General features: G+C 44.4%; 1 protein-coding gene across 1 annotated transcript in view; it reads left to right on the top strand.

Moving 5' to 3' along the window:
- The window catches only part of CAPN7 (calpain 7), a 76,405-nt gene that overhangs the window by 36,805 nt on the left and 18,787 nt on the right, over positions 1-20,813 (top strand). The window contains exons 13-16 of the mRNA XM_075587080.1: positions 7,205-7,349; positions 8,390-8,489; positions 15,914-16,049; positions 17,658-17,733. Coding sequence (XP_075443195.1) covers positions 7,205-7,349; positions 8,390-8,489; positions 15,914-16,049; positions 17,658-17,733 — 457 coding nt within the window. The remainder of the gene's footprint in view (positions 1-7,204; positions 7,350-8,389; positions 8,490-15,913; positions 16,050-17,657; positions 17,734-20,813) is intronic.

The raw sequence follows: 20,813 nt of genomic DNA, 5'->3' as shown, positions 1-20,813 counted from the left end.
TATTATTCATGTTTAATTGTCCAGAGTAAGGAGCCCTCACGGTACTGTAGATATACCGCCACGGGTGCATGTCAAGTCCACCAACCAACCTTTGTACAGCAGCGCCGCAGTGGTCTTACGCAAAACAAATACAGGCATACCCCGCATTAACGTACGCAATGGGACCGGAGCATGTATGTAATACAGGCATACCCCACATTAACGTACGCAATGGGACCGGAGCATGTATGTAATACAGACATACCCCACATTAACGTACGCAATGGGACCGGAGCATGTATGTAATACAGGCATACCCCACATTAACGTACGCAATGGGACCGGAGCATGTATGTAATACAGGCATACCCCACATTAACGTACGCAATGGGACCGGAGCATGTATGTAATACAGGCATACCCCGCATTAACGTACGCAATGGGACCGGAGCATGTATGTAATACAGGCATACCCCACATTAACGTACGCAATGGGACCGGAGCATGTATGTAATACAGGCATACCCCACATTAACGTACGCAATGGGACCGGAGCATGTATGTAATACAGGCATACCCCGCATTAACGTACGCAATGGGACCGGAGCATGTATGTAATACAGGCATACCCCACATTAACGTACGCAATGGGACCGGAGCATGTATGTAATACAGGCATACCCCACATTAACGTACGCAATGGGACCGGAGCATGTATGTAATACAGGCATACCCCGCATTAACGTACGCAATGGGACCGGAGCATGTATGTAACACAGGCATACCCCGCATTAACGTACGCAATGGGACCGGAGCATGTATGTAATACAGGCATACCCCACATTAACGTACGCAATGGGACCGGAGCATGTATGTAATACAGGCATACCCCACATTAACGTACGCAATGGGACCGGAGCATGTATGTAATACAGGCATACCCCACATTAACGTACGCAATGGGACCGGAGCATGTATGTAATACAGACATACCCCACATTAACGTACGCAATGGGACCGGAGCATGTATGTAATACAGGCATACCCCACATTAACGTACGCAATGGGACCGGAGCATGTATGTAACACAGGCATACCCCACATTAACGTACGCAATGGGACCGGAGCATGTATGTAACACAGGCATACCCCACATTAACGTACGCAATGGGACCGGAGCATGTATGTAACACAGGCATACCCCACATTAACGTACGCAATGGGACCGGAGCATGTATGTAATACAGGCATACCCCACATTAACGTACGCAATGGGACCGGAGCATGTATGTAACACAGGCATACCCCACATTAACGTACGCAATGGGACCGGAGCATGTATGTAATACAGGCATACCCCACATTAACGTACGCAATGGGACCGGAGCATGTATGTAATACAGGCATACCCCACATTAACGTACGCAATGGGACCGGAGCATGTATGTAATACAGACATACCCCACATTAACGTACGCAATGGGACCGGAGCATGTATGTAATACAGACATACCCCACATTAACGTACGCAATGGGACCGGAGCATGTATGTAATACAGACATACCCCACATTAACGTACGCAATGGGACCGGAGCATGTATGTAATACAGGCATACCCCACATTAACGTACGCAATGGGACCGGAGCATGTATGTAATACAGACATACCCCACATTAACGTACGCAATGGGACCGGAGCATGTATGTAATACAGACATACCCCACATTAACGTACGCAATGGGACCGGAGCATGTATGTAATACAGACATATCCCACATTAACGTACGCAATGGGACCGGAGCATGTATGTAATACAGACATACCCCACATTAACGTACGCAATGGGACCGGAGCATGTATGTAATACAGGCATACCCCACATTAACGTACGCAATGGGACCGGAGCATGTATGTAATACAGACATACCCCACATTAACGTACGCAATGGGACCGGAGCATGTATGTAATACAGACATACCCCGCATTAACGTACGCAATGGGACCGGAGCATGTATGTAATACAGACATACCCCGCATTAACGTACGCAATGGGACCGGAGCATGTATGTAATACAGACATACCCCACATTAACGTACGCAATGGGACCGGAGCATGTATGTAACACAGGCATACCCCACATTAACGTACGCAATGGGACCGGAGCATGTATGTAACACAGGCATACCCCACATTAACGTACGCAATGGGACCGGAGCATGTATGTAATACAGGCATACCCCACATTAACGTACGCAATGGGACCGGAGCATGTATGTAATACAGGCATACCCCACATTAACGTACGCAATGGGACCGGAGCATGTATGTAATACAGGCATACCCCGCATTAACGTACGCAATGGGACCGGAGCATGTATGTAATACAGACATACCCCACATTAACGTACGCAATGGGACCGGAGCATGTATGTAATACAGGCATACCCCACATTAACGTACGCAATGGGACCGGAGCATGTATGTAACACAGGCATACCCCACATTAACGTACGCAATGGGACCGGAGCATGTATGTAATACAGGCATACCCCACATTAACGTACGCAATGGGACCGGAGCATGTATGTAATACAGACATACCCCACATTAACGTACGCAATGGGACCGGAGCATGTATGTAATACAGGCATACCCCACATTAACGTACGCAATGGGACCGGAGCATGTATGTAATACAGGCATACCCCACATTAACGTACGCAATGGGACCGGAGCATGTATGTAATACAGGCATACCCCACATTAACGTACGCAATGGGACCGGAGCATGTATGTAATACAGACATACCCCACATTAACGTACGCAATGGGACCGGAGCATGTATGTAATACAGACATACCCCACATTAACGTACGCAATGGGACCGGAGCATGTATGTAATACAGACATACCCCACATTAACGTACGCAATGGGACCGGAGCATGTATGTAATACAGGCATACCCCACATTAACGTACGCAATGGGACCGGAGCATGTATGTAATACAGACATACCCCACATTAACGTACGCAATGGGACCGGAGCATGTATGTAATACAGACATACCCCACATTAACGTACGCAATGGGACCGGAGCATGTATGTAATACAGACATACCCCACATTAACGTACGCAATGGGACCGGAGCATGTATGTAATACAGACATACCCCACATTAACGTACGCAATGGGACCGGAGCATGTATGTAATACAGGCATACCCCACATTAACGTACGCAATGGGACCGGAGCATGTATGTAATACAGACATACCCCGCATTAACGTACGCAATGGGACCGGAGCATGTATGTAATACAGGCATACCCCGCATTAACGTACGCAATGGGACCGGAGCATGTATGTAATACAGACATACCCCACATTAACGTACGCAATGGGACCGGAGCATGTATGTAATACAGACATACCCCACATTAACGTACGCAATGGGACCGGAGCATGTATGTAACACAGGCATACCCCACATTAACGTACGCAATGGGACCGGAGCATGTATGTAATACAGGCATACCCCACATTAACGTACGCAATGGGACCGGAGCATGTATGTAATACAGGCATACCCCACATTAACGTACGCAATGGGACCGGAGCATGTATGTAATACAGGCATACCCCACATTAACGTACGCAATGGGACCGGAGCATGTATGTAATACAGACATACCCCGCATTAACGTACGCAATGGGACCGGAGCATGTATGTAATACAGACATACCCCGCATTAACGTACGCAATGGGACCGGAGCATGTATGTAATACAGGCATACCCCACATTAACGTACGCAATGGGACCGGAGCATGTATGTAATACAGGCATACCCCACATTAACGTACGCAATGGGACCGGAGCATGTATGTAATACAGACATACCCCGCATTAACGTACGCAATGGGACCGGAGCATGTATGTAATACAGGCATACCCCACATTAACGTACGCAATGGGACCGGAGCATGTATGTAATACAGGCATACCCCACATTAACGTACGCAATGGGACCGGAGCATGTATGTAATACAGGCATACCCCACATTAACGTACGCAATGGGACCGGAGCATGTATGTAATACAGGCATACCCCACATTAACGTACGCAATGGGACCGCCGCATTAACGTACGCAATGGGACCGGAGCATTAACGTACGCAATGGGACCGGAGCATGTATGTAATACAGGCATACCCCACATTAACGTACGCAATGGGACCGGAGCATGTATGTAATACAGGCATACCCCGCATTAACGTACGCAATGGGACCGGAGCATGTATGTAATACAGGCATACCCCACATTAACGTACGCAATGGGACCGGAGCATGTATGTAACACAGGCATACCCCACATTAACGTACGCAATGGGACCGGAGCATGTATGTAATACAGGCATACCCCACATTAACGTACGCAATGGGACCGGAGCATGTATGTAATACAGGCATACCCCGCATTAACGTACGCAATGGGACCGGAGCATGTATGTAATACAGGCATACCCCGCATTAACGTACGCAATGGGACCGGAGCATGTATGTAATACAGGCATACCCCACATTAACGTACGCAATGGGACCGGAGCATGTATGTAATACAGGCATACCCCACATTAACGTACGCAATGGGACCGGAGCATGTATGTAATACAGGCATACCCCACATTAACGTACGCAATGGGACCGGAGCATGTATGTAATACAGGCATACCCCACATTAACGTACGCAATGGGACCGGAGCATGTATGTAATACAGGCATACCCCGCATTAACGTACGCAATGGGACCGGAGCATGTATGTAATACAGGCATACCCCACATTAACGTACGCAATGGGACCGGAGCATGTATGTAATACAGGCATACCCCACATTAACGTACGCAATGGGACCGGAGCATGTATGTAACACAGGCATACCCCACATTAACGTACGCAATGGGACCGGAGCATGTATGTAACACAGGCATACCCCACATTAACGTACGCAATGGGACCGGAGCATGTATGTAATACAGGCATACCCCACATTAACGTACGCAATGGGACCGGAGCATGTATGTAACACAGGCATACCCCACATTAACGTACGCAATGGGACCGGAGCATGTATGTAACACAGGCATACCCCACATTAACGTACGCAATGGGACCGGAGCATGTATGTAATACAGGCATACCCCACATTAACGTACGCAATGGGACCGGAGCATGTATGTAATACAGGCATACCCCGCATTAACGTACGCAATGGGACCGGAGCATGTATGTAATACAGGCATACCCCGCATTAACGTACGCAATGGGACCGGAGCATGTATGTAATACAGGCATACCCCACATTAACGTACGCAATGGGACCGGAGCATGTATGTAACACAGGCATACCCCACATTAACGTACGCAATGGGACCGGAGCATGTATGTAACACAGGCATACCCCACATTAACGTACGCAATGGGACCGGAGCATGTATGTAAAGCGAAAATGTACTTAAAGTGAAGCACTACCTTTCCCCCACTTATTGATGCCTGTACTGTTCTGCAATCGTCATATACGTGCATAACTGATGTAAATAATGCATTTGTAACAGGCTCTATAGTCTCCCCGCTTGCGCACAGCTTCGGTACAGGTAGGGAGCTGTATTTCTGTTCAGGATGTGCTGACAGGTGCATGCGTGAGCTGCGGTTTGCCTATTGGGCGATATGTCCTTACTCGCGAGTGTACTTAAAGTGAGTGTCCTTAAACCGGGGTGTGCCTGTACAACATTCATTCAAGAGGATCAACGCTTCGGTCCAACCTCAGACCTTTGTCAGGATGAGGTACAATAGCGTCTCTGTGCAATATGTACCCACCCGCAAGGTGCCAATACCTCAGAGAAGGCGCCAAACCAGGATCTCCGTTGCTAAGCAGGGTGGGGCCACTCAACCATCAAGCTCCTGGAAAACCCAATGCCGTAAAGTGCTCACAGTGTCATACAAAGAAATAAAACCATTGAAAAGATCTCCCGCTGGATCAAAAGCTGAGCTCGAAGGTACACCATGTATTTGCCGATGAGCACAGTCAACATTTCATGAACAGAACATATATAATACAGAGCTAGGTAATAATATATAAGTGGCTAAACAAGAACAAAAAAGGGGAACATATCGCATAGATTGGATTACAAAGCTGATAACCGAGAACCTGAATGTTATTTGAATAATATGCACTTATACAGTGTTGTGGTTACCCCCTGATAGTGTTGACCACAATATGTATGGACGTACGGGGACTTCCTGTTGCTCTGAACTATACACGGAGTACGCCTAAACTAGTGGTAATTTGCCCATGGTTTGCCATTATTGTGTGGCAGTATAACCCCAGGGTGCACAGTTACGCGTCCTATTTTGAGTACCTCTGTATATACTCTTTATATGTTTGTTTATATACTATGTAAGCCTTGCTGTCGTTCCCATAATAGTCTATTCTTTGGTATATTGATGGTAGATCATGGTACAGTATGTGGCTTAAGGGACAGGTTTTATCTGCGGCTCACTCTGCTGAAAAGTATGTAACAACATGTTTACTCAGAGATATGCAATGTAATACTAGTGTGGGTATCGCCTAATATCGGTCTGATGCTGTGCACATTTTTGTTTAGCCACCCACTTACCTATTACCCAGCTCTGTATTGTATATGTCCCTTTCATTACATGTTTGCTGCACCCAACAGCAAATACATGATGTGCCTTTAAGCTCAGCTTTTAATCCACCGGCAGATCTTTTCTCCTGCAATGGATGTATTTATTGTTATGACATTGTGAGCACGAATTTTACGGTTTTGGGTTTACCAGGTGTTTTGATGGTTGAGTGGCCAAATACTGTGTAGAAATGGAGCTCCGGGTTTGTCACCTTCTCTGACGTATTGGCATCTTGGGGGTGGGTATATATTTCACAGGGATGTTATTGTACTGTATCCTGACAGGTTCTAGGTTGGACAGAAACATTGATCCTTCTTCAATGTTGTATTATTATTCTTTTTTTTTGCATGAGACTATCGGAGTCCTGCTGTAGTTCTTATTATTAATGTTTCATTGCACATTAGATTTGCGTGGTCTTTTATTTTTTGCACATTCACAGAATTCTTTGAAGGCATCACAAGGTGCGCTGTAGCCTTACACAAGTTTAATTAATTGATCCTTTATATTATTTTTAAGGGTCTCCGGTTTCTTCAGTTAAAAAATCCTTGGAGTCATTTACGGTGGAAAGGCCGGTACTGTGAGAAGGATGAGAAAAGCTGGACCCCGGAATTGCAGAAATACCTCAACTTTGACCCCAGAACAGCTCAGAAAATTGACAATGGTAACACAGAAACTGTTTAATCATGATCTTTAGCTGTAATCTTGGGATTTGTTTTCAAAGAACCCAAAACTGTAGGTAAAAAGATGATTACCGTTTAAGTTGCTGGTTTACTCCCTGGATTTGTAAAAAAAAAATTAAATAATTGTGCCTGCAGTCATCCAATAGGAAACCGCAACGTCATCCGTTGCAGCTCCTTATTGGCTCATGGAACCCGCAGGATTTGGCTATTTTAATTTCCGATTCGGAGTTTAAACACGGGCACCTAAAACAGTAAATATTGTTAGCTCGCTTTTTTTGTGGCTTTGTTTACAAAGTAATTATGGTTCTACAATTAGTCTAAAAGAAAAACCATAAGCAGCACCTGATGTCCTGGACTCCAGTGTTCCCGACCAGAACAGATTCATAGTCATTTTTCACAATATAGTAATAAGTAAGACAGTTATGTTAAGGGTGATTACATTTTTCCTAGGAAGCGAATTAGACTGTTTATTTGTTTATTCCTGCTAAGTCGTACTGCACCTTTACCAAACAAATCTAGAGGATCCGCCTTATATGAGCTCGGCCTTGCGTTGACCAAACAAGCTTACGTCATATAGCCATTGGTGAAATTGAATAGTGTGACCTGTGACACTTTAAGTTCTTTAGAGCTAGTTAATCCTGCTTGTGGTCTAGAGCGTTTCATGCTGTTCCATTATTAAAGTGAGGGGACAAATATATTGATGGTATGATTTGGTTATAATATTGTCACTGCTCTTCCTACTGCACTTAGTCTTTCTTTGTTTATTCACGTGCTCTTGTATTGCTGTCATACTCTGCTTGCACACAACCATATGAACAAACCCAATGCAGTCACATGTAATTCTATTGGTCTCTCGCTAAACTGCTCGGGTTGTAAACACTTCGGGGCCTAGGTTCATTTCTGACAATGTTTAGCGCTTAGACTTGTCTCTCACATTGCTAGCAAAGTCAGAAATGACACTGTGTGATCTAAGAATAAAGCAGTGCCATGCAAGTAGAACAGTGCATTTTGTACTTTGCAGGTATTTTCTGGATCACATGGGAAGATCTGTGGCAGTACTATGACGTGATCTATTTAAGTTGGAACCCGAGCCTTTTCAAAGAGTCAACCTGCATTCACAGGTACGTCACAAAGACAAACATGCCGACGACTGTCGACCGTTGATGACTTTGCTCACAACCTCTGTAATTTTAGAGGGACCTGCAGCAGAAGTGGTTAACATGAGGCCTTCCGGGGGATCAGTCTGTGACTGCTTATTGCATACTGTAGACACGTGGAGCTTGTCCTCTTAATGTTTAAAGGCTTCTTTTATGCATGCAATTTGCCTTCAGACTATTGAAGGGGTATAAGTGAAAAAACGTTGTCACATTTAATAAATTAGGTTGTCCAACACTGATGCCCAACTGCGTACATATGTCTTTAATATTTATCTCCTGTTAAAGTATTTTGTTCACTCGCTATTATTTTGAATTATGGGCTTAGTTTGTAATCCATACAGATATGAATTATAGCTGACATAGTATTAAAGGAATAACACGTTGTAAGTATTTGAACATAGAGGGACATACCTCCCTCTCTCCTAGTCCTCTTTTGCAGGGGTGAGCAAACTTTTTTCTGATGCCACGTTGTTATGGCAATGCGTCACCGGAGAGCAGGTAAGAGGGCGTTAGAGGCCTCGCGCGCTCCCTGGGCATTTAAATGTTATGGGGAAGATAACGGGGCCTCTGTAAGTGCCGAAACCCTCCCCTCCCCCCCCCCAAGTTTGCGCACCCCTGCTCCTATGGCATCATAGACCAAGGGGTTTTATTGCTTCATCTGGTTGGAGGTAGAGCAAGAACTCCCAGTTTGTCTGCTTTTAAGGATGGGCTCCCTCACCGACCCTCCAGTCACTGTTCTTACATAGCTATAATAAAGCAAACAAGCAAAATACATGTTTGATCTCAGTCTCCAAGGATAAACAGGGGAGGGAAATTCCTGCCATGGAGGACTAAGAGAAAGGGAAATATTAGAAAGAAATATCGCACTTTCTCTGGCGTCCCCATGGCAGCATAGAGCTATGGAGATGTCCCACAGCAATTAAATAAAAATAATAAAAAAAACCAGCTCGGATAGACCGAGCTGCCAAACAGTGGGAAGAACAAAAGCTGCATGTGATGATGCGGAGAGATCTAATCGGTAATGTTTTGTAAACATATGAATGGGCGACCAGGTTGCAGCATCGCATTTTTGTATTCTGTAGACGCCTCTGCTTTCTCTGCCCGTGATGCTGTTGTCTCTTTTGTTGAGGGGACTTTGATATTAAGGGGATGATTTTTGCTGATTCATATGCTAGTTGTATACTCCATCTAATTCATCTTAATATAGAAGCCTTTGAAGCCATGCTTCCTTTTTTGTGGCCATTTTGTCTGTTTTTTGTGAATAATTTTGGACGTTGTAGATATCCTTTTAATACCCTGACTGCATCCGGACAATACAGAACTTGCTCCTGATTTAAGGGATTTGGACAAAATGATGATTTCCTAATTTGCATGAATAGATGAGGCTACATTGCAGATGACATGGGGATAAGGTGTACAGGGAAAAAGGAGTGTTGGTTATTGGTCTCCGTGGCTTTAAACAGGCTTTGTGCCTGAATAAATGATGTAGGTGCTCAGTCTGGTTACCCGATACCTCAACAGGACTGGTTTTCATCCCAGGGTTGATATTGTGGATCTGTGCCAGCATGTATAAAGGAGTGATGAACAGATGAGGGCGCCAGGAACTTTTAACTTGTGTTTATTTGAACAGCAGCTTAGGCATTACAAACAGGACTGGATTTCAGCATTCAGAAATAGTGTTAATCAGTCTCGCTCACTGGCGAGTCACATAGTGGCTCAACTCTTCCCTAGAGCCTCTTGCCCTGCCAAGTTGCAGATCCAGACCAGTGTCCAGAAATCACTGGCAGTCCAGCCCAGGTCCCTTCTTAGTCCTGAGGATGAAGCTATTCCCTACAGCCATGTGGATCCTCATCTGCACCTTTTCTAGGGAGCCCCTAACATTGGGTCCCTATGCTGAAAATAATAGAAGGGAATACTGATGCTATCCTGCTTTACAGGCTAGGAGAGCCTGGCATCCTCGCTGATGTTATTTGGACTCTGGGGTCTTCCCTGGTGTTGTTGGGATCCTCCCTAGGGGTCTGAATACAAAATGGAGGAACCCAACTTGATATACTCAGGGGAGTGGCCAACAGTCTGCCCCAGTATCTGGGCTGAATAATTGTTTCATAATATTACCATGTGACCATCTAGCAACTTCCAGAACTAGCACAAGGCCAAACATGTGCCTTGAAAGTGCAACATTATTATAACATTATTGTGACTAACTCACATGCCAGGGCCTGTTGAGGACTTACCCCTGGCACTGCCTGCAGCTACCAGGACTGACATGCAGGGTAAAGGGAAATTCCTAGCAGGGTGCTACATATATAAAGACATTGCATGAACAGTTAAAGGTAAAATTGGTTATAGGCGTATGTAACAGTTACACACCAGTTTAAAATGTGAGACAGCTGTAGTTTTGAAATAACTAAGACTGTAGGTTCTGTCATGAGTACGTGTATTACCCAATCTGGTAATAAATAGGTAGTTTCCCTGATTCAAATGTTATATGTTGAGCCACCCGTGTAGGCTGCGGATAGGTGTATATTTTTGGAACATATTCAAAGAATCCTTGTTCCATCAAGTTAGAAACTTCCCTTGAAGCCGCATCCTTAAATGGAAATGTGGCAAGTGAACAGCTTCTGCTGCTGTATTCATGTGTCCCAGCAATGCCATATATCCTCTGGCTGTTGGTCGGCTATTTTTTATTTTTGAAGTGAAACTTCTTTAGCGGCACCTACCACATGAAAATTTCCCTGGCAGTAAATTGCCTTGGTGGTGACAGAAGTGCAGTGCAGGAAGTGACGTCACTGCTGGCCGAAGTGGCCATCAGGGAGGTCAGTGTTGCCAGCTCCCACTAGTCACCGGAGAAGAGGAGGGTGACACAAACACACACCACACCCCTACCAAACTTCTGTGCCCCGGCTCCCTCGAGATCTCCTCTTCGGACAGGGCTGCGAGATCTGGGCGCTGTGTCCCCGCAGCTCCGCCGGGGGGAGCGGGCGAGTTCGCCGTAGCTGTGAGGGAGGGGAGAGAGCGCTGAGCACGCCGTGTCCCCGTAGCAGGGAGGGAGGAAGGGAGGGGGGAGAGGGCTGAGCGCTCCGTGTCCCTGTAGCAGGGAGGGGGGTGAGCGCTCCATGTCCCCGTAGCTGGGAGGAAGGGAGGGGGGTGAGCGCTCCATGTCCCCGTAGCTGGAAGGGAGGGGGGAGAGCGCTGAGCGCTCCGTGTCCCTGTAGCTCGGGGGGAGCGCTGAGCGCGGTGTCCTGGGGGGGAGTGAGCGCTGGGAGAGCCTGCGGGACATGCTGAGCACACCCTTCACCCGAGCGCCACACTTGTAAGACACAAACAGTGACACACACACATACACACTGACTGACTGACACTAACACACACACACACACAGTGACGCACACCCTGACTGATGCACACACACTGACTGTCACGCGCACACACACACACTGACGGACACGCGCACACATACACTGACTGGCGTACACACATGCTGACGCACGCACACATACACACACACACTGATGCAGGCAAACATACACACACACTGACGCAGGCACACACACGCTGACTGGCGCGCGCACACAGTGACGCAGACACACAGTGACGCACACAAGGAATTCACAGGTACTATAAATAAAGAAGTGCAAATGGCTAAAACGCATCCTAATTCAAACTTCTTTGCGTTTTGGCACTGAAATTGTTTTGATTTGTAATTAAAAACATCACCATCGCAAATACAATTTCTGTGACAAAACAGTAACAAAAGACAAAGTAGCTTCACTTAAAATGCACGTGCTCGGCACACACACTTTTTTTTAACTTACATTTCTGTACTGACACTTGTATTTTCTGAAACTTTTCTGTGGTCAAGAATACGCGGGCTACTGAAGTATTGAATAAAGAGCATACTCCAAAAAGAAAAGTCGCTGGGATGGTACAAGTTTGCTGTACTTCCTGTTGATACTCCTGCCAAGGTTCTAAGGGAGAGAGCAGCGCTAGAATAAATTGGAGAGTTTAAGAAAAAGTAGCTTTAATGGAGAGTTTTTTTCTCCATATGCAGAAATGGGCAAAATTCGCAATTTATGGCATGAATGCGTGTGGCGAGTTTAAAAGGGAGAGATGCGCGCTGCAGAAAAGTGAGAGAAAAAATCGCGCATTTTTTTTTTTTCCCTATGGCCGGCGAGCTCCAGCTTCTTGCCAACTTTTTTTGGCGGAGGTAATTGAAGAAAATCGCGCCATTTTCTTGGCGCGAACAGCCGCTAGATGGCGATCGCGCCTTTCTGAATTCGGATATTTTTAACACTGGCGAGATGTAGGTTCTCGCCAGCCGCGCGGCGAGATTCAGAAATAGGAAAAAAAATGGCGCGTTTTTCGTACCTCGCCATTTTCTGCTGTTTCTGCGCGAATTTCTCAAAAAAATGGCGAGATTTACTTTAGCGCTGCTCTCTGCATAGGCCCCTAAGTGTGTTTATTTATTGGAACTTGCTGTTATCAGCCAATCTTCCAGATGTGGTGCCTACAAAAATCCCCAATTTTCGCAAGTCTTGCCACTACTGCCGTCACCTTTATGAATGTTCTTGGTGCTGTCAAACGGAAGACCTGCAAATTGAAACTGTTGTACACAAAGTTTTAGAAAGATAGAAATGGGAAAATATGCATTATTGACATCTATCTTGGGCAGATAATCTCCCTTTCTGATGGTGATAATGACCTTCCATCTTGAACCTGTGAACTTTAAGGAATGGTTCAGCTATTTCAGACCTAGCACTACTCTGAAACCTACAGAACTATGAGACTAAGGCTGCGGCCCCGTTGGCGCTGACCGCGCTAATGCTTGACGTCACCAGCTCTCCAAGAATGAGCGCCGGGTGTCCTGTCTATTTTGCAAGCGCGCACTTGGGGGCTTGTTGAGCGCGCTTCAAACTCTCTCTTTTTTTTTTGTCTCCCCAAGTGCCAAGCTTGGGAGAGCCTGCGTGCACGAGCGCGTGAGCGGGGACGGGACAATTTAAATTGCAGGAACTAAACTCGCAGGAACTAAAATTGCAGGAACTAATTCCTCCCTGCACACGCGGGAAGTTTGTTTATTCAAACAGTACAGCCTCTGGATATTGATCCGCGTCAATGCATTTAGGCTTCCCCCGATGTGCATGTTCTTTCATCTAGGGATCGCGCTATATATTACTATTGCGGGACCCTCCATGCTCATAGGAGTCACTGCATAACTCACCTGATAGACAGGCAGGTCCTCGAACACATCGGCACTGATATAATCAGGATCAGTGCTGATGTAGGGGACACTGCGATCATCAGCTAGACCGGCTCCCCACTTTACACTCTGTGCACACGATTGCTCTAACTCCTAGTGAGGGGGGATGGGGTGATTCTGGGGCTCTGACCTCACTTTATTATTAACCCCCTGTGTACCCCACCTCAGTACTAGCCGTTGGTGCAGGCAAGTACCTGTATTTAAATTTTGCTGAGTAGCTTCTCAGCTGTCTATGTGCCTACATTAACCCATACAGTCAGCGCTACCATTACAATACCCACGCTACACTGTGGAGGTTGCTCATACATTAGCCTCCACCTATTGCGCTCTATCTGACCCTGTTATGATAAGGGTGATTACTCCTGAGTGCAAAGTAGTTTTGTGTGGCAGCTTAGCATATATTGTGCCTAGACTGTAAGGGGTACTGCACAAACATTTAGAGTACAGCAGATATCACCATCACCCCACTTTCAGTATTAGAGGTGTTTTGGTGATTTTCTATAGCTGCTTTAAGCTCATTAACACCACACTATCGATCTCAGTTCTTGCCTAATAGTCTGCACCTAAGAGAACAAGCAATTTTTATCCCCAATAGAGATCTAGCTCTTATAGTGCTGGTGAATTTACACAGAAACCAGTGCAATCTCTAATCTGGGGGGGGGGGAGACATCTATAGGTCTAACTAAGCGCAGTACATGCCATTTCACTATGAGTGTATCTTTTTAGAGTGCACTATACGTCTAGATACACTCTATTAGAGACAGTCAATCCGGTGGGCTCTCTTTGACTCCGTTCCTATATTTTAGGAGGCTATAATTCATAGCATCTGATCTCTAGTACCAATCAGGGATCATACCATATCCACCCACCTAAACTAGGGTGGGTCACTAAAGGATACAGTCACGTGCTGTTCTATACAGTATTTAATTACGTTTTAACACCCTATTTTTTATTCATAGTTATTAATAAAGTATTTTAAATTTATCACTATACACTTTGTTGTGAATGAGTGCTATAAGACTGGGTTCTTTTTCTTCAATAGATACTATCACGTCTCCATCCAGTCAGCACCTCACAGGTTAATTTACAGCAGTGCGGGTTTTCTTTACGTGTAGGAACTAAACTCGGCAAGCGCCGCGCGTTCAGCGCTAGCGTGGACGTAGCCTAAGAAGAGGTTGGAGTAGAAACATTTTCTTTGTTTGTCTTTGGAAACTGATATGATGGCTGTTTTTTTCTTCATAACCTGGATCACATCTAATAAGGCCCACTTTCTCTTACATTCTCAAATCATTTAAGCATATAAACCTGTTGCTTTTGGGAATCTTCTCAAACATTAACCCACGCTGGACAATCTGAAGAACACCAAGTGTCAGAAATTGTTTGGGCCCACTAGTACCAGAACAGAGCCAGGCTGACTTCTACTGGGGCTGTGTCCTGGCAAAGGTCTTTTTCAAGATACCTACATAACACCAACGTCCCATTTACATACCCAAAGCAATGCCACAAAAGAGCATGAGAAAGCAGTGGCGGGAATAGCTGTGTGGTCGGTAGGCAATGAAAGTAAACAATTCAAGGTAAATTAATACAGACAGAATAGATACGTGTGTCATACAGATGTAACAATGAACCCGTATAGAAAAGATCGTGCTGTATCTAACAAGATAATACCAAAGAAAAATTCGACGTTGTATGCTCATGAGTAGGACAATAAGAAGTATAAGCAATGATCATATCTCCGTAAGAGGCTTTACGTAAAGAACTAGGCAGATTTAAAAAATCGGTTTGTAAGTACTCCACTTGGAGGTAATATTTTCATCCCCATTATTGTGATGGCAAAAGCAAGTCGGGATTTGAGGTCCCGTTATGGAGGTAATGAGGCACATATAGTCTAACACAGGAAATTAACAGTTTTATTCACACCAGTCAGGAATATATAAAAAATAAAAGTGCAGGCAGAATGTGCAAACTAATATCGGCTAGCGACGTGTCTCTTGTATAACTGAGCTCAGACCTACGTGCTGTATTTGTGAATTAGATGTTGTTGGATCAATGTGCTGAGAGCCGTCTGTAACGGAAAGGTAAAAGAATGCAGGGTTTGTGTCATGTTCAATTCTTTGGGTTTTTTTTGTAGCACGTGGGATGCAAAGCAGGGTCCAGTGAAAGATGCATACAGCCTGGCTAATAATCCTCAGTACAATCTAGAAGTCCAGTGTCCTAAAGGGGGAGCTGCAGTGTGGATTCTGCTGAGCAGACACATCACTGACAAGGTTTGTGTGGTTGTACAATCCTGTTTCCCACAAGGACCTATGTTTATACAATTCAATTGCAATCACTTCTGCAATCACTTTGTTCATTCCACGTACTGTAAAACATATTACGAGCTGAATTTAAATACCCAACTGTGAGTCAATGTTACATGTACAATTGTATTTGCCTTTACAATTGCAGTGTCCATAACCGTAATTGCAACTTCATGTTTTCTATAGTGAACCATCCTTTGGTGACACTGAAGGGCATATTCTATATCTGCCGAAGTGGCCAATCGAGCCATTATGGGCCAAAATTGACCATGGAAATTCGGCCTAAAGCAGACACTTTGTAAATGTAGAATACGCCCCTGAATCTTAGTTGGCCTGATTTCATTGCTTTACGTCCTCATATTGATGTTCAATATTCTCTATTTTAACTTATTATTTTATTTTTTTGCATTAACATGGGTATTATAAGGAACCTGACAGAGAACAAGTCACAGATTTGTCCTTTTAATTTTGATCACAAGGTAGAGAAGTTTAGATAACGGAAGCCATGGTTCCTATCCATAATTGCATTGCCTAGATGATTTTTCTAATAATGGTTATTGCCCACAGTGCTATATCTAAAATAACCTGTGCCATCTACTTACTGGTTGCATACTGTAAAAACTCTTTTCAACCATGCTGTTTTCTCAACAGAATAGTGAGCACAGAGCTCAGTAACAGCACAACATGTCTGCACATTCATGCTGTACGTATAATAACTAGAGAAATCAGTTTTGCAGCAAAAAAATTGTCCGTGTATAATTTGTGTCAGTGACTCAATTATTGATGCGTTGTATTTCAGACGCACCTTATGAGGAAGTAAATATTTAACAAGGCCAAAGCACACTGTAGTTAAACATGCGTGAGAAATAGATACTGCAGTATGTACATGAAGTCACTCATTTCTGATCACCTCGTACTCTGGCACATGTCAAAAGATATTGCACATTGGACTTTTGATCTTTGCCTTTCCTTCTGTAGTAACACATGTTTATATGCTAATCCCCATTCAGAGCCGAAGCAACAGAAGTGATAGGCCACGGTCTTTTACTTGTGCAGTGTGGTATCAGATGTTAATAATGTGGGCCATATTTACTAAGCAGTGCTCTGCCACAGGACACCTTATGGCAGGGCTGTTCCACTTGTTAAATAGGAGTAGAACAAGAGCATCATGATGTAATTTTGGATACATTTAAAGACTTACAAATGTTCTTGGCGTATAATCATTGTTGAAACCTGTGCCATACAGTATATGTTTACATGACCTTAGCTTGCATGTGAATTTCAGTGTGAGACATTGCACTTGGCTGCCTGAGCAACTACAATATAATTAGTATAAGCAGATAGACCTGCGGGCGCCAATTGAAGATCCCTTCTCATTGTACTGTTAGACTGTATGGCCCATTCAAGTGTCTTATGGCTCTGTAAGGTGTCATATGGCTCTGTAAAGTGTCATGTGGTTTAGTAACCACGGCTCTACATGCCGTCATTGGGAATTTTGCATTGCAATGTGCACATATATTCTCCTGGACAGCGAAGGTAAATCGAGATAACCTGCATCCTATTGTATTTTCACAGGATGACTTTGCGCACAATCGAGAGTTTATTACATTGGTTGTTTACAAGTCAGATGGCAAAAAGGTTTACTACCCAGGTAGGTTTCCCTGAGAAGTAAGTGTGTGTGCGTGTCAGATATCTATATATATATCTAGATATATATATATATATATCTAGATATATATATACAGTATATATATAATCTTGTACCTGCATGTCTTCCTAATGATGGTCCTCACAGCTCATCACAACTCCTCAGGACGACTCTCCTTAGCAATTCTTGGCACAGTTCCCTTGATTGCATATACTAATTATCAGGGTTATTCTTGTGGAGGGATTCAGGGGAGCTGAATCTTGGCGCCTTTCTTTATGGATTAACAAGAAACACCATAGAGTGATAATAAAACCATTGGGAATGGGGCTGGAATACCAACGGTGAATGAATAAATGCTTTGTCTACCACATTTCCCTCTTTATATCTGAATTGTTTTTGGAGGGATCCGTCACCTTTTCATCTCCCTCCCTCCCTCCTCCCCACATTAAAACACCACTACTACTTGTGCACCTTTTACCAGTGCAATCACAGCACCATCTATTCATCTTGGTTCTGTTTTTTGTTTTTCAAACATTTTTATTAGGCGAAATCAAAGATTACAGAATACAGATCATCTTGGTTCTGTTAATGGTGTTAAATCTTCTTAATTGATGGCCCAACTGGTCCTTTGATGTCGAGAGGATATGCATAAATCTAATAACATTATCTTGGGATGCTGCCTCAGAATTCCTAACCTCACACTCGGGTTAACATATATAAAACAGACAGAATGAATAACGGGCGCAGATAAAAATATCAGTAATTAATAAAAAATATATCAGTAATTAATAAAATAATACACAATGTGTCACGGAAGGTGTTCGGAGTAGTAACCAAGTCCCAATTTTCTTGGTTCTAAAGAGAATTAAAAAAGGGCCACAATAGTGAAGTATGAAACAGCAACTTGATATAGAAATAGCAAATTGGCTACTTACTGATAAAATCAAGTAGTGTGGGTGTGTCTCAGTCTGTCCGTGGGTGGGTTTGCTGGCTTAACCCCTGGCTGTGCTCAAAGCTGTGACCATGCAGCAAGCTTAAGCCTATAGTGGAACCATGTTGAATGGTTTTGGAGCAAAAGGTGGCACTGTGTGCTCATTTCCATGTCATTTCCCAGAATCCCTTGCTGCAGTGGAAATGCTGTGTGCTGGGTGATAATGGTGAAAGGCGGGGTTGCAGACCTGCCTAAGTCATGCAAATGCAAATGAGTAATATTTGGTGTGTGTGTGTGTGTGTGTGTGTGTGTGTGTGTGTGTGTGTGTGTGTGTGTGTGTGTGTGTGTATATATGTATATATTATAAAAAATAAATATATATATATGTATATATTTTTTGTATATATGTATATTCCTACTACATTTTCACAACTTTGTAGACTGTCTTTGTTGAGTCTAACTTTTGTCCCTGCTCAAGCCCTCCAGAAATACCTGTTTAGTATTGGTACATTTGCTCTGCAGTTTCCTCCGATAGATGGTGGTTTTGCAGTCAAATGTTTAGGGCTCTTCAACTAATTTTGTAAAGTGGTTTTATTGCAGAAAATGTAAGGGGTTAGGACAGCGAGTGTATTGTTGTAATGTCATTTTTTTTATACGCTTCCATACTTCAATTGTTATATACATATTTGACATTTCCTTTGCTTATACTGTAAGTGATTTTCAGTGGGGAAAAATTGCACTTAGCTGCTTAGGCAACTACACAGAAATTGGCAGGAGCAGAGACTCCAAGGTCTTCTTGGGTTGAAGTGCCCTGGTTTTAGGAATACATGATGGGCCTGGAAGAAAGGGGAAAATAAATAGTGCGAAATGCTTTTGAAAGTCCAGATGTAGCCACGCTACCCGTACACCGCTGTGAGCTGTAATATAATGATGGCTTTGCCAGAAGTACTGTGACATGGCAACGCCATTTAACCCTTTGAGTGCCCCCACGACGTAGTAGCTACGTCCCCCCAAAAATGCTTGTTCTCTTCAGGGAGATCACGTCTTGCGATCCGTAATAATGGCGAACAGGAGGGGTGACTCTTCCCCTTCGTTCTCTCATCTGTAACCCAGCGGTCACGTGATGGCGAGTGCTACAGGGACCGCGCCACTCAAAGGGTTAAGTGCCCCACAAAAAACACTTATATGAAAGCCTTACAAGGCTTTAAACCAAGTTGCTTGTAAAGCAGCGATACTTTTAAGGAGTTAAATTCGAACAAATGTTGCCTTTTTTTCCCCTTCAAAATTCAGACGTCATAATTTAATTAATGGTCTTAATTTGCAAGAAAACCAAAATAGCCAAATGTTTGCTTAAAGCTTTGATATATTTTCAAAGGGGCAATCCCGGTCGGGACCACAGTGAACTATGCCCCATAATGTTTAATTTAAAAAAAAAAAATAATTCATATTCTGAACCGGATGGGCCTCGAGAGCGGTACTGGGCTATGCACCTCTGCCGATACTCCCTGGTTCCGGAGAACACTACCTCCATAATGTGCTGGAGTTTTTTTGTTTCCTTTCAAGAATTCAAAATGGCCGCCCGGTCTGCCTCAGGCCCACGTGCCAATATCCGTTCATTTACAAACCAGTACATTTAGAGCTAATGTTTTGGGAATCAGGAAGGGTCTCTGGAGTTAAAAATGAGCGGTTCCAATACTAGAACAAAACAGAAAAGTTGGAGAGACAACAGCTTTAAGTGTGTAGAACAGGGGTTCTCAATTCCAGTACTCAGGACCCCCCAACCGGTCTGGTGTTAATGATATCCCTGCTTCCGCGCAGGTGGCTCAATCACACTGATTGAACCACCTGTGCTGAAGCAGGGACTGATTTGAGCCACCTGTGCTGAAGCAGGGACTGATTTGAGCCACCTGTGCTGAAGCAGGGACTGATTTGAGCCACCTGTGGTAAAGCAGGGACTGATTTGAGCCACCTGTGCTGAAGCAGGGACTGATTTGAGCCACCTGTGGTGAAGCAGGGACTGATTTGAGCCACCTTTGATGAAGCAGGGATATGCTGAAAACATGTCCTGTTGATGGGAGTGGGTGGGTGACTAGAGTTGAGAACCCCCGCTGTAGCACCCCCCCCCCCCGCTGTCGAACACCCCCCCCGCTGT

This window comes from Ascaphus truei, chromosome 2, assembly GCF_040206685.1.
Source record: "Ascaphus truei isolate aAscTru1 chromosome 2, aAscTru1.hap1, whole genome shotgun sequence".
Taxonomy (NCBI): Eukaryota; Metazoa; Chordata; class Amphibia; order Anura; family Ascaphidae; genus Ascaphus; species Ascaphus truei.
The sequence above is the reverse complement of the archived record's forward strand: the minus strand, read 5'-3'. Positions and strand labels throughout refer to the sequence as shown.